This window comes from Macrobrachium nipponense, chromosome 12 (genome assembly GCF_015104395.2).
Source record: "Macrobrachium nipponense isolate FS-2020 chromosome 12, ASM1510439v2, whole genome shotgun sequence".
In the NCBI taxonomy this organism is placed as follows: Eukaryota; Metazoa; Arthropoda; class Malacostraca; order Decapoda; family Palaemonidae; genus Macrobrachium; species Macrobrachium nipponense.
The window spans coordinates 3,105,139-3,120,812 of NC_087205.1; the positions used below are offsets into that span (position 1 = coordinate 3,105,139).

Sequence of the window (15,674 nt, forward strand, 5' to 3'; positions counted from 1 at the left end):
AAAAGGCGGTTGTAGAAGCCCAATGAATGATGGTCTGTCACTAGTTCGATAGCCCCCTTCTCCAGCATCTGATCTACTGCTAGATGGAGAGCTTGATTCATGATGGGGTCTCTGTACCTGGCCGTCAGTTCCCTTGGGATGGTCGTCAAGGGAGGTCATTCGACGAAAGGGATGAGGTAACCTCTCCTCAAAATAGAAAGGGTCCAAGGATCCGCCCCTTTTTGGGCCCAGACTTCTGCAAACTCTAAGAGTCTGGCGCCCACCGTTGTTTGAAGGACTTGCAAGTTATTTGGGGGCTTTAACTGACTTGGCGAAAGTCTTACCCCTTCTTGAAGGTCTACGACCTCTAAACGTAGAGGTTCTTGAGGAAGACGCCCCTCGAAAGGGTTCTCGAACACTTGACTTTTCCTTCTTAGCCTTGGTAGGGAAGGAAGGGCGAGGTTTTCTTGCCGACTGTGCCAAAAGGTCCTGGGTGGCTTTAGCTGAAAGCGATCTCGAAATGTCCTGCACTAGATGTTTAGGGAACAACTGAGCGGACAGAGGAGCAAACAGCAAAGAAGACCTCTGGGCATGGGAGACAGACTTCGTTAAGAAGGAACAATAAACAGACCTCTTCTTCACGATCCCGGCCCCATACAGGGAGGCGATTTCACTCGCTCCGTCTCTTACCGACTTGTCCATACAAGACAAAACACACATGAGATCTTCTGGCGAAAATGACTCTGGCACTTCAATTTTCTTGGCTAGGACCCCCAACGACCAATCAAGGAAGTTAAATACCTCCAGCACTCTAAACATGCCTTTTAGCATGTGATCTAGTTCATTCATTGCCCAAGTCGTCTTTGCAGAGTTAAGGGCAGCTCTCCTTGTCGAATCTACCAGCGCCGAAAAATCCGAATCAGCCGAAGACGGTAGACCCAATCCTAAGGACTCTCCTGTCTCGTACCAGCAAGAAAGCCCAGCCGGTCCATGATAACTTCGAAGGGGAAAAGGAAAGCGAACATCATTTTCCCCGCTTCTTCTTTGGAAGCCATCCAGGAACCAAAACTCCTCAGTGCCTTCTTCATTGAAAGAGTTGGCTTCATCCTCACACAAGAAGAACTCTTCGCTGTCTTCGCCGTTGAAAAAAGTGAGTGAGGAGGAGGAGGAGCCGTAGGAGTAAGGGAATCCCCAAAAACTTGCAAAAGTAGCTCTGTAAGCTTCTTGTAAGAAGACACAGCAGCAGAAGTGTTCGGTTCCTCATCCGAACCTTCTAGGACGTCTTGTCGAGGCGAGCGTGGAAGATCCTTAGGTGACGAAGGAATCCTAGTAGGAGTTGAGCGAGAGGTTGGAGAACGCCCTCTCGTAGAAGAGTTCACATCCACTGGAGAACGATGAGAAGATCTGGGTTGTCTACGATGAGACTCCCTCTTCGAGGTAGACGGAATCTCAGCAGAAGGAGAGGTAGGGCTCCTACTCCGAGAATCCTTGGAAACATCCACAGGGCGCTTACGAGGAGGCGAGCGCCTGCTAGACTCTTTGCGCCTATCCTGAGGCGAGCGGCTGCCAGGAGAAGAGCGCCTATCGGGAGCAGAGCGCTTGTGCGGCTCTCCATACTTGTCCAGTTGAGTACGATCAACGGAAGTTCGACTGGAAGGCGAAATGCGCCTACTAGGAGAAGGCTGCTTGCGAGACTCTTGACGTCTAACAAGAGGGTAACATTCAGGAGAAGGGCGCTTCAAAGCTAACGAGCGCCTACCTGGCGAAGGGCACTTCCGAGATTCCTGGTGCCTACCAAGAGACGAACGGTCAGGAGTAGTGCGCCCAGAAGAGGGAGAGCGCCTACACGGAGAAGGGCGCTTCAAAGACTCTTGTTGTCTGCCCCGAGGAGAATAATCAGGAGTAGGATGCCTTAAAAGAGACGAGCGCCTACTAGAAGATCGATGTGCAGTAGGCTCTTGGCGCCTACCTTGCGGGGAGCGGCTAACAGCAGGCCGTCTATCATGCACACGACTCCTACCAGACTCTTGATGCCTGTAAGGAGAGAAGTCACGATCCGACACTCGAGGAGAGCGACATCTGGAAGAAGAACGCCTACTTGTATAAGGGCACCTTCTAGGATCTTGAGGCTGCTGAGGAGAAGTCCCACGCGAGGGAGTCGAAGAAATAGCGTGATGAGCAGGTGCAGTGCGCTTACCGGAAGCGGGAATCCAATCTGGAGAAAAAACTTCTTTCTCCATAGAGCGTCCTACCGATGTTTGGCGCCTTGAAGTCGAAAGAGAGCCAGGGGAGCGAGGGCGCTCATGTGAGCCCCTACCTTCATACGAAACCTCCCCATATGAAGGAGACCGCCTAAAAAGAGGAGAACGATCCTCTGAAGAGCGGCGCCTAGATCTCTTGATCGGAAGAGAAACGTCCTTCTTCCTACGTGATCTAACTGCTAGAGAATCTGCTAGCGCCGTGATCTGAGCTTGAAGTCCCGCGAGTACTCTCGTAGGAGAATCTTTTTGTTCTTCCTCGGAAGCAGGCGCAGAGCGAGGAGCGCGAGAAGAAGAACGATCACAGGATTTCTTGGGTTTCTTCGCCTCCACCGACGATTCTTCCGGGAAAACCTCCGAACTAGAAGCCAAAGGACTGCAGGGAGCCTTCCAAGCCCTCTTCAATGGGCGCGACGCATCCTGGGAGTTCCAACCTCTCTTCGGAGAGGGAGAAGACGAAGAGGAGAAGCATTGGCGTAGGAGCTCCTTCTTGTAGCGATCCGAGCAACCTGGGAGCGTACTTCAGGATCTGCCGAGGGGACGCCTGACCGGTGGGGGTTCTCCCTAGCCCTCTTGCGGCTTTCGACTTTCCTACTCCACTGGAACTGGGAGTCTGGAAGAGGTCTAGGCCTAGAGGCACTAAGGAGCCGGTCAGACGCACCCTCCACAACACTGGGGACACTGCACTGATCACTAACACTCTCCTTACCTTCCAACTGACGAATCTTCTGATCCATAGATAGAATCGTGGCTCTTAGAGCTGCCGCCTCCGAAGGCGAATCTTCGGCTTCGGTGCGGGGAGCAGGGGCTGCAACTTGGGAAGAAGGTTCTAATTCTACATTAGTATTAGGATCCACATCCAACTCACTCATTCTAGACCTACTAGAACTTCTAGAGGAAGCCTTACGTACTCTATCACGTTCCAACTTCCTAACATAAGAAGAGAGAGCCTTATATTCTTCTTCATTCAATACCTTACATTCACTACAAGGGTTAGCAAAAGAACATTCATTTCCCCTGCATTTCATGCAAACCGTGTGAGGGTCCACCGAAGCTTTCGGCAACCTCACCTTACATCCTTCATTCACGCAAACCCTAAACAAAACAGAAGTTTTAACTACTGAATCTAGGTCAGACATCGTTAAAGAAAATCAAAATCAAAATCAAAACGGTCCACAATTAGCGTATGCCAAGCCAAACAAAGCGAATACGTCACCAAAAGAAGTCCAAATTAACTCCAGGCAAGCGAGAATCGAAAAACTATCGAGAGGAACCGACAACAATTGTTATCGTTCCCGCGACAGAGAAAAATCTGACAAGCAAGGGGGATTGGTTCGTACATCCGCCACCCAGCGGCGGGTAAGGTAGACCACCTGACCTACCGGTCGCGTGTGCCGCGAGATTTGAAATTCTGTCGGGAACATCGGAGACTATAGCTAAGTATATATCTGTCAGGGAAGTTCATGTACAAAACCGTGAATTTACCCTGATATTATACTTTCTTTGTCTGACATACAGATCATCAGCACATAGTAGCTTGTCATCTGTGCTATGTGGAGGGTTAGGTATCCATCAATAACCCACTCACTTATTGACTGTGTGCAGTGCTGTTTACAAAGCTGGATCCCAGTTGACTCTTAATATTATTCTTCTTAATTTCTGTCTGTACAGCATTTGCATTCCTTTCATAAGTGATGAAGTGTGATGTTTAAATCTTGGCAGCTAGTTATCCATTTGGGTTTTGTTGTATGGTTTGCTGCATTTGGGTTAGCAGGTGTTAATTCCAAGTAATTTTACTTTATTTTTTTTATAACACTTATATACATTTGTTAGTAATAGTTCCACGTTTTACTGTGCTTTTCATTGGTCTTTTCTATACATTACTATTTAGCACATTAATGATAGTTTTTGTTAGCTAACTTGTATGTATTTAGTTGTACAAGAGGAAGTAAAACTGGAATGTTATAACGATAAATAAAGTCAGCCCCATCAAACCCGTCTAATTGTAGGTACGGGCACAACTTTGGCCTTTAGCCCTGAATATTTGGGTAAAGTACTCTGCAATTTTTCTTATAGTAATTAGTAGCAGGCACAGGGTCATCTTAGTGTCTCCTGAAAGAATTAAAATTAACAACATAAAATTGGTATCAAAACTAATAAATACTAGACTCACAACAACAACAATATAATGAAAATGAATGGAACTATAATACAATCAACATTTTATTTTAAAAAATTTTAGTGAAAGTATAAAGAAACCCGACCATATGTCATTGATGATGAACAGTAAGCCATAATTAATTGGTGAGAAATGATCATCAAAAGTGTTTTAAGTATCTGGGCTCGATAATAGATGCATTGAGTGATGTGTGATAAAGAGGATAACCATTGTATTAAAGTTGGGTTAAATATTAGGAGGGGTTATCAAGCATACTCTGTAACCAGAGAGTCCACTATAGGCTGAAGAACAGAGTACATAAGGTGTTGGCAAGAACTGCTGTGATGTATAGGCTGAAAGTGGACCACTAAGGATAATAGAATAAAATAGTTCAGTAAGGTAGGAATGATAATGCACAGATGAATGAGGAGAGAGAGTGGATAAGAAATTAATACACAATGCTAAATACCAAAGCCACATGAAATCAAACAAGCAACAAGGAACTCCCAAGCACCAACCTTGATGGCTCACTACGTTGACGCTGAACATGAGTATCAAATCATATATGCCAAAGGATTTCCTTTAAGACTGATAAATAGTTCACAAAGCAAGCATAGTAAGAGGAGATGTGCTTATTAGTATTATGTATATGAAGGAGAGCAGTTTCAAGTTGGGTGGTCCTCAGGCCAAGCATATGCTAAGGGCAACATGGTTCACTAGAAGGGCACAATTTAGGCTGTAGGTTCTGTTCAGCAAAGACTTTGCATTGATTTTCAACTTTCTTTCTGTTCCTGTTACTTTCTTCCAAATGCTACATCTTTTTCATTTGGTTTTCACATGTTAGGATGTGAATCAGATTTTATCAGCTTACCTAAGAACAGATCCTTCAGACCATGTCTGAGAGTTCAGTAATTGGTCTGTAGTCTTTTTGAACTATATTAATAATAAAATTCTGTGTGTTCACAGCATTTTTTGTGTAACAACAACTGTCTGTGGATAATAAATTACATTTTGATTTTAGGCTTATCATCCAGTTTGGGGCTAGCTTCATCCACCACTGGGGGATGAAAATGCATTGGTTTGAGCTTCATGGCACTGCATAATGTCAGGACTCGTTGCCTTGACCCTTTCTTATGTATTAACATTATTTTTTATGTTATGGATACATTGGTCATATATAACAAACATCATTCATTAAAATTTTGTAGGGCTCACTTGTTCTATCGGCTGAGTTTGACTAGCATTCCTTGATATGGAATTCTATTGTTTTTTGTCCATATAATACAGTGATAGGTCAACAGATGCTCTCTTTGGTGAACAATAATAGAAGCATCAGTTGTCTCTTTTGTCAAACTGGGCTATTTTTGCAAGTAATACTATCCATCACAATAACACTGTTTTGTTACAATTTGTGTATTGTAAGCATTTCCTTGCAGTGTAAGAGGAAGTTGCTCTTGATATTCATGGAGATTTAGAGCAAAATGCTTAAGGTTCTAATTCTAGCTTAGGTGGAGGCACTTGCCAATTTTATTTTTGTGATGAGCAAATGAGTATGACTGTAACTTAAACAGACAGATATTATTTAGTTATGTATGGCATGTAGTCAATTCATCCTCTTGAGTTTTAAACATATTTTTTCGTTTTTCTCTCGCTACTTTCTACAGAAACGAGAAGTACCTGATTACCTATGTGGCAAAATTAGTTTTGAGATCCTCAGGGAACCTGTTGTAACTCCAAGTGGAATAACCTATGATCGCAAGGATATAGAAGAGCATTTACAGGTAAGTATAAAAACCTTGCAGAGAAGGATTTGTATTTTGGTTAATAAAAGACAGTGAAACAGTGCAGTACTGTGCTATATTTTTGTTAAAAGAATAGATGTTACCCAGTTACAAGGTCATCTAAATTGGACATATGTAGTAAATGGAAGGTAGAAAGAAAATATATACAATAGGTTAACTATATTCTTCCATTATTTTTCTTTTATTAACTTTAGGAAGTTTAAATATACACTATATTTGTTAGATTAATAATTTTTTTATTATCAGTCTGTGATAATCTGTCATTAACTATCCATGATTAATCATTAAACATGTATGAGGAAAGATAGTTAATAAATTTGTAGATAATGTCATTAACTATCCGTGATTATCATTAATCATGTATGAGGAAAGATAGTTAATAAATTTGCTGATAATCTGTCATTAAATATCCATGATTAATCATTAATTATGTATGAGGATAGATAGTTAATATTAAATTTGTACTCATTATAGTCTCCACAGTCAGGAAACCAGAAGAAAGAATCCACCTCTTATAATGTTCCATCTCCCTTAAAGTCTCCACAGTCAGGAAACCAGAAGAAAGAATCCACCTCTTATAATGTTCCATCTCCCTTAAAGTTACATTCGTCACTCTCCCAAAATTTACTCACATGGTACTAGTCAAAAGGCCACCTTAGGTAAAATTTTAGTATATTCCAGTTTATTTCATAATTCCTCCAGCAAACAGCCATAAATCATACAAAATAATACAGTGGACCCCCACTATTCGCGGACTCGCCTAATAAGTAGACTCGCCTATTCACAGATTTTTGTATGAACCATACAGGTGACATTAATAGGTTTGTGATGTCGGGTAAGACCTTGGAGTACAAACATTACATCACCAAAGTAGGTACTTGCCACTGGCATGAAGAGAAAGGAATGGTATTAAGAAAACAAAGAAAAAGGTGGAAAGAAGTACAGTACACTAGCAACTTTAGTCATGCAATGGAGAAGTGATACATATAAAAAAAATATTAACTGCTAGAGCAGAGGTGATAAAGCTAATGTGTAGGCTTTTCAGAGATAGGGGTTGATTGGTTTCTTTATCAATGAAAGCACTCTTCCTTTCCAGTCATGTATCAGTTTTGAGATTGACATGGCTGTCCAAGTAGTGATAGGTCTAGATGAGATGAATAATGATAGATTTAATGAGCCTTTCATGATTTTGTCTGTGATCACTTGGTTCTCAGACATGTAAGGCTTAATCTTCAAGAATGGTATACAACTACTGCCAGCATCAGCAGGGTATACTTAATAGTCCAGAGCAAAATGGCTAAATACAGAGGCACTTATGAAGCTAGGTGTACGTATTTAAGCAAAAGATAAGGGATTAGATGAAGTAGATTCAAGAGTCTGTGGTTGCTTCTTAACTTCAAGTCACAATCCTTTAGTTTCTATATTTAGGATACCAGTCATTTATTTTTTTGAGGTTCAGAGGTTAGACTTATTTCAACTTAATTTATCTGCACATGCTATGATCTTTCTCTCTGAAATAATTGACTGTAATGGATAGAATTTTAAATTTTCAAGATAATATACATACTTTAATAGTACAGTATTGATTGCAAAACTTTTAAATTTCATGGCATTAGCAACTCTATTTTCTTTCAGCGTGTCGGCCATTTCGACCCAATCACTCGAACTGACCTCACTGTTGACCAGTTGATTCCAAATCTTGCCATGAAGGAAGTTGTGGATTCATTTCTAACAGAAAATGAATGGGCATTAGACTACTAGCATAAAGTGTATTGTCGCAGAATGGGTTTACTTCATGTGTCTATGTATGTATTAGTTAATATAGTTTTTATGTTGGATTCTAATGGTATCAAGTTTTGAGTTATAAAGATTTTATGTTTATACTCTCTGTATATACCCTATTTGAATTTAGAAGCCAAACTGCTCCATCATTCCATATTTAAAGATGTAATTGTACTGTATGCAGACACTTAATCTGGTGTTCACCATTTTCTTTTTACTGATTTAAAGAAAAGTTTATTGACATGGCAGATAAGATGATAAATTAGTTACTGGTTGCATTATTAAAAAATTAGTTCCTGGTTGCATTATTAAAATTTTAAAAGCAAATACATCAGCCTTTGTTATACAAGAGCTCAAAATGTTTAGCTGAATGTTGGGACAGGTTCATAAAGATATTGAAATTTCCCCATTCATTCAGTCATCTGGTGCTAGGTGGCTCAGGGTATGCAATGAAATTGGCAGCTTATGAGAAAACACATTTTACTTTCAGTCAAAACTCCAGTTGATCTTCTTTTTTACCTTTAAGATTGCTTGCGCTGATAAGCAATTTTTTCCCTGTCATTCTTCATTTTTATGAGTTAATGACATTTTTTTAAGTGTGCATAATGCTCTAATGACCATTATTTTTATTTTTTATACTGATTCCACTCTTTTCTTAACGCTTTAGCAAAAGGTAGAGTACAAATCCATAGATGCTGCAGATAACAAGAGGAAAGTTAATGACCTTTCAAAATTGGAAAATTTTGGGGCTCTGCTTTTGAGGTTTAGTTTGGTTTGGTTCTTTTTCTAAATGGGACTGTTTATTAGCTTGTCTCTTATGGAGTTTGATGGTTATAAAGGAGAACTAAAGTAATTGAAAACTGGGTGAACTTTTTTCCAAAGAAAGGTGTTGTAAACTGGGTAAACTATTCTGGTGCAGTGAAAATCTTGGACTCCGTTCATCCTGTGGCATGTCAATACGATAATTTTGTTATCCTGTTGCTTTCAGTGATAATTGTCATCCTGTGGCTTGTCATTATGATAATTGTGGAGTCAGTAAGGCAAATACTAATGTTTTTATGACAATACTTCATTTGTTCAGATGGTTGTACGTATTTGGTAGTGCCAATCTTAATGAATCATATGTTACCTTTGAGTTATGACCTCATTTCATCTATATATATCTTCTTTTGGACCTGTGGTGCCACAGGCATTTTATCTCATAATTTTGCGGTTCTAATTTTTACAAAACATTTTCAATCAGCTGCGAGGTCACCACATGAGAGTTAATGTTATTTGTGCAGATGTTTGGATACCTTTGTAATCATCACATGCCATCATATAGTTAAATGTTTGAGTGCATTAAATGATCGTTTGAAGAGCATAGGAGTGCAAGTTTTTAAGTTTTGTGATGGAAACGAAATGTGTAAATTCTTAGTGTTCTCTAATTTTCAGTAGAGTACTGAATATAATTTTTTTGGATATAACTGAAAGAATATGACCTCATTCCTCTGTTACAATTGTCGAGATGTTTTCTGTCCCTATCAAGAGTTACATGAATAACCAATAATTCTTGTTGATGGGGGTGGTTGTTGTAGGGAAAGAAATGTCATAGAAATAAGGGAAAAAAATATTCATATTTATATTCCTTTAAGGTTTATTACTGTTGCATTGCTGTCATTCACCGTGCATCCTGCGGTTGACAACAAGTTAAAGATGAAGGGTGCAGTCCATCTCAGTACCTGCCCAATTATGCCTAGTACCACCCAGCAGTTATTTGCACCAGTTAGGAGGGAATTTCAAAATCTTTATTGTTCAGTTCTATCATGTGGTCTGAAATTTGAGGTTCTTTGGAAACATAGGTTTCCATCATGCCGTTTTTAAATGATCATACTGATTCTTTTGGATTCTTCACAAGTAGTAGTACATTGTATGGTTTCCTTGTCTTCCTGACAAAGGGTAAATCACATTACTAAAGCTATTTCAGTATTTTGTGTTAAATTATTTCTACTATTTCTAACAGATTAAGCAGTGGCCGAGGTCACAGTAATGATTTTACCATGTGTCCGTCCACTTGCCTATCAATATAGAATTACCGGGTATGACCAGCTAGTAACAGGTCACCATCCTGAATCATCTTGTTTTAAAGTGTTACCATTATATGCTTGTTAAATTTAGGTTTCCAGGAAAAAAAAAATTATACCTCACATTTTAGTGTTAGCTTGATGTGCTCATACATTTCAGTCATTTGAGAGATATCATACCTCAAAGCTAGACATCTTAATGTTTGAATTAAGATGAACTTTGGATCATGTTAAACTAAGATCCTACATAAAATGCATTTATTGAAGCTACATTGTTAGAGGCCCATTTTGGTCCTTTGTTGCTCTCATACTTAAAGTACTTTAAAGTACTAGAAATACACCTTGGATGTGTTGAAGCATGGAATATTTGCCTGGTAGTATGAACTTTATTTCGCATATGAAAGTTGGCTGCTAAATGTCTAGATTCATAAATGAAAATAGTTTTTGCTTAGTTTGTAATTATTTGTTTCCTTCATGTCATGTGATATTGCAATAACTTGTCAACTGATAATCTGCATCCATTTTCTTTTTCTTTTTTTTTAATTAAAAATATTTTTCCTGACTAGTAGTTACACATATGAAATGTTGAGGAAATCTCTCCCAAATTTTAAAGAGTGGATTCCATAATTAGCACAAAGCTGACAGTTGTGTGACCAATAGCAACAATACAGGACTTCATGAGAATAAGTTATTGCAATCTCTTTTTCATACAGTATTAAACAGTGCCCAAGAAATCAGGATAAAGGACAGGCAAGCGAAGGTATGATTCTATACTTTTACCATTTATATAAACTTTTGAAACTTCAGATATGGGAGCATATTATGATGCTTCCCCAAAAGGACTTCTGCTCTTGCTATCTATTTAGTGATTCTAATGCTGTCTTTTTCAGGGTTTTTTTCACAACTCTTCTGAAAGGCTGTAGGACTTTGAATTGTAACAATCTTAGTTTTATGGATTGGTTATGATATTGTGATCCTACACAAATGCAAACCATAATTTTTAAATTTAAATTTTATTATTTACTGAATGGATACAAAATAGATCATTCTCAGTTGATCGTAAACCACTGTTTGGGTGTGACAGTTATTGATTGAAAGTGAACTACCCTGGCTCTTAAGGATGAGCTGTCTCCTCACTTGTAGCTAGTGAGTTATTCTTAGGTCTTTAAGAGTTAGTGCAGAAGAGAATCTTATTGATAGTTTTATAACAAGAATGATCAAGTAGAGACCACATTGGTGGACCATAAGCAGCAGCATGGTTCACATAAGCCATTAAAATCTTGAAGAAGAGTGTCTGACATAACCCATGCGCAAATTCACTCTGCATGGGCATCTAGTACCAAGAGCAACATGGACAATATTGGGAATGGAGCCTAAAGGAGTATAGAAGGGGTCTTTACGCTAAATAGGTATCAGGATAATACTGAAAGTAGTCTTGTCCATTCTTTATGAAAAAGACCATGTATGTTATTATTCCATAATATTATTATTATTATGTATTGTTATTATTATGAAGGAAACAACAAAAATGCCATTATTGTTTTGCACATGCTTTTACAGAATGGAATATAACCGAATTAAGAAATAAAGCAATTATGTTAAAGTACAGTAAAATAAAAACAGGCAAATAGTTACTGAAAAAAGAAACAGCAAATAAATATTTGCATCTACATAATGCACATCAGTAATTTACAGTAGCATTACTGCCTCTTTTAAACTTGTAACTATTTCCAAAACACTCCCAGGAAGACTGTTCTACAGTTTTATAGCATAGAAAATGAAAGACTGGTACTAGAAGGATGATGAAATACCCACACAACAGAGTGTGGATGCTGGATATCTTCAAAACAAATTGTCTTCAGTAGCTCAATAAAGAGAGCATTGTTCCAACAGTTGGAAAACAAAGTATCTGAAAATAATTCAGTCATCTCTGCAGATATGGGAATCCTCACAGACAGTACAGTTTTATGGAAGCATTGAACATATGATTTTATACATTCAACTTCCCTGCCAGATATATACTTAGCTATAGACTCCGTTGTCTATAGCTAAGTATATATCTGTCAGGTAAGTATGTATAAAACTTTATTGTAACATGACTATATCATTTTTTTAAACTTGGAAAAATATTCCATAGTGCCAAAGGTACCACCAAGTGCTAGCAACTATGTATATTTGGTATCATGAGGGGTAGTGTTACCTATCCATAGTGAATCATGGAGTTGGGGCATAGCTTAGTCATGATGGATTTCAGTCCTTTTTTCCATTATCTTCAATAGTTTACTGGTCTTCTATAGATTTCTGTAAAGGCTAGCAGCTGCTTAATTTCACAATGGGACCAATAACTGCAAAAATTGCAGTAATTGCATTCTTAACCAGTATTTTCAAGGCCATCAATCATGTTGCTCGTAAAAGCTAAAAAGAACGAAATCCAAGACCACTGTTTGAAACACCACATGTAAAGGGTCTAGACTTATTAAAAGCATCATTAATAGCAATTCTCTGTGGTTGGTTACTTTAAACTTGGATGAAGTTGGTACCTGATATATAAGATTTATAAGTGACTCCTATGGTTAACTAAGTAAAATGTACAGCAAAACCAATTTTAAGAATCCAGACTCAAAATGTCAAGGTTGGCCTTGATATTATTATAGTTTGATATAAAATGACAACCTAAGTACTAAAGCTTATTTTAAACATCATCATTTAAGAAATGTAAAACCTCATCTAGATTTTGAACACTCGGCTGTCAAGATTTTCAAGAATTTAAAAAAAATGTCTAAAAAATTAAATTTGCTTAGTACTAGTAGTTCATTTCAGGATGATGTCAGGAAGAGGAATGACATCCAAAAACTCGTTTAACTGCAAGACCTTTTGAAGCAGCTCCTTTGTTTATGTTAAGGTCAATCATTTTCATCATTAGCTACTAAGAAAATTAATTTCAGTAAATGCAGCAGATTTGAAGATAAAGCATTTTAATTTGTTCCACCAATGAAAAGATATTTTCTTGTAATTTGGTCATGAGATCATTAACTTAATTTCTCTTAGCAAATCTGCAAAATGTATTCACTTTGAAGTCTCTTTCAAAATTTGTTTTGTTTATCTATAGTCCAATTTTCATATTTTTCCTTGGACTGACATGTTATGTTTATCCATAATCAAATTTTCATATTTTTCATTTCAGTGATGGCTTTCATTACTATTACTGAAATGTTTACAGCAGTACACATTCGTGTTGCTTAGTTTCGAAGTTACGACAAGACTACCTGAACAGTTTTCTGGTATTGATACTGAGAAAATAATGGTTCACTGAGATGCCTATCAGTATAGTACCATGAGCAAAGACCAGTACTAAGAGATGAGGAAATAAATAGTACTGTGTTAGGAAAAGTAAGACACGACCTCATTTATGACTAGATTTCACAAAGTATGCTGTCCAGAGTAAAATTAACTTATTAGATTTCCATCAAGACAACATATTCTTGGCTTGTTATCTCGGCCAGTCAAAGATGGGCAAACATTGCTGTGGTTGGTTAGTTTATAAAAGACAGTTTAACTCTACACATTGCTGTGGGGGACATTGCTTACAGGGGAGTTCACTTTTACTCAACAAATACCATTGTTGTCTTGCTTTAGGTTTTGAGTTTTGAAAATAATACTTTTCCTGTGTTTGGTAGGTAAAAAGACAAGTAAAAATTTGTTTTGGTAAGATGGAAAGCATTTTGAGAATGTTAGATTATTTGCAAGTGTTTGCTTACTCTGCCCGATGTATGATGTATCCACTACAATTTTAATCTGGTGAAAAAGGCTCCCTTCTTATCATTTATTTGTTCATATAAAATATGTGATATTTATTGAATCATTGTTATACTGTACTTGTTGAACATCAGTATCTCTCATATATTTTCCGTGGACTAGCTAATAACATAAGAAGGTGGCCTTCCGTCTTGTAATAGAAATTGACTGAATTATTATATGCAATATTTGATGTGTATATTGATCAAATTTACTTTGATCATTTTCTAATACTGTAGAATATTTTCAGTGGTCTAATGCAGAATTTTGTACTTCTCTGCTGTACATGTCATAAACTGTGGATATATATGAAAATGTTATTAAATTATTTTTCTTATAATTTTTTGGAATTTTGATTAGAGCTTATCATTCAGGTACTTTGCATATTGCTTTTCCCAAAGACCCAATCTGTGTAAAGCTCATCAGTTTACTTAGGAGTCAACACTGAAGAGTCAAAATGATGTAGGTACATACGTACATGTGTATTCTTGGTGCTTCCATCGTTGCTATTACCAACACATCTCAGTCATGGTTCTGCTCTTTTTTTATTTCATTAAAGTACAGTACTGTATATGGAAATTTGCAGTAAATACAGCAGATGAAAAAATTTAATTAATGGATGATTATATTTTCAGGCACACAAATAAACAACCTGTCATATTCACGTTTTGTCCGGTCATATTGAATTTAATGAGGTAATTTGACAATGTTGATTTTTTTTATACATGCAGCACACCTGATTGCTTATAATCTTATGAAAAGTTTATGCATTTAAAGATATCACCACTTTTTTATGTAAATATTTGTTTTACATCCTGCATGTGCTAAGAGCCATCATATGAGACAAGAATAACACAGTTCTCATCTTACAAGGAATTTGCATTCTTATGACCAAAGTTAGGGATTTTGTCATACTGTATGTACTAGCTCATATATTTACTGTATGTTTTGGTTTCATATTACATTTGCAAAAGTGATTGCTTACAAATTTATGAAATAATTATTTTTTGTTTAAAAAGTGTTTGTATTTGATCTGTCAAGTTATCCTTTTTTTTTTTTAAGTGCATTTCTATGTCAGGAGGATGTGACTTAACTTTGATATTCTATTTTCTTTCACTTGTCAGAATGATAAACAAGTTGCCTATACTATACCTTTAGCCCAGATAATAAAAGAGCTGCATAATTAAAGCAGACAAAATGTATAATTGTGCACTACTGGAATTTACCATGCCCTCTTCATTTCACAAGTCTGTAGGAGCAATATATTTCATGTATTCCCGAGACCTGTGCATTTAACAAAATGAACAGTTACATATATTTTAAACTTTAATGTGAGCTAATCACCCAAATATTATTAAATTTAAACAAACATGAATAGAATGTTAGTTTTCTTCTAGTCTCATAAAAACAGCCAGAGATGTTTACTCATCTTTGTAGCATATAGAATATGAACAGACACTTGGATATAATGAATGAGGTTCACAGTTAGAGAATCAAAAATCCTGTGTATCCCTCGTTTTCTATTTCCTCTTTTTTAACTGGAAGTTTAGATAATTTGTATTACAATATTGAAATAATACTGTTTAATGAGAATGCATTGTAATAAAGTTTCACTCGGTCTTTTCTTCAAGCTCTTAACATGAGATTTTGCATCATAAACATATATCTAGGAGACATTTGGGGTTTAGTAAACATTTACATACATTTTTAGAACATGAGGACAGTTCATATAGATTTCCAGGTACCAAGTGTTGTCCTTATTTTTGGTAAATTTTTTAATGGGGTATATAATGTAGAAAACAAAAGGCTGCTTTTTTTTTTTTTTGGTCAAATATTT

General features: G+C 37.2%; 1 protein-coding gene across 4 annotated transcripts in view; it reads left to right on the forward strand.

Moving 5' to 3' along the window:
* The window catches only part of LOC135224291 (E3 ubiquitin-protein ligase CHIP-like), a 41,214-nt gene extending 25,540 nt beyond the window's left edge, over positions 1 to 15,674 (forward strand). The window contains exons 6-8 of one of the 4 annotated variants that reach the window (XM_064263137.1): positions 6,060 to 6,176; positions 7,833 to 8,002; positions 13,227 to 15,674. In XM_064263137.1, coding sequence (XP_064119207.1) covers positions 6,060 to 6,176; positions 7,833 to 7,958 — 243 coding nt within the window. In that variant the 3' untranslated portion in view covers positions 7,959 to 8,002; positions 13,227 to 15,674. Of the gene's footprint in view, positions 1 to 6,059; positions 6,177 to 7,832 lie in introns of all 4 variants that reach the window. The other 3 variants (XM_064263138.1, XM_064263139.1, XM_064263136.1) reach the window with 3 other exon arrangements.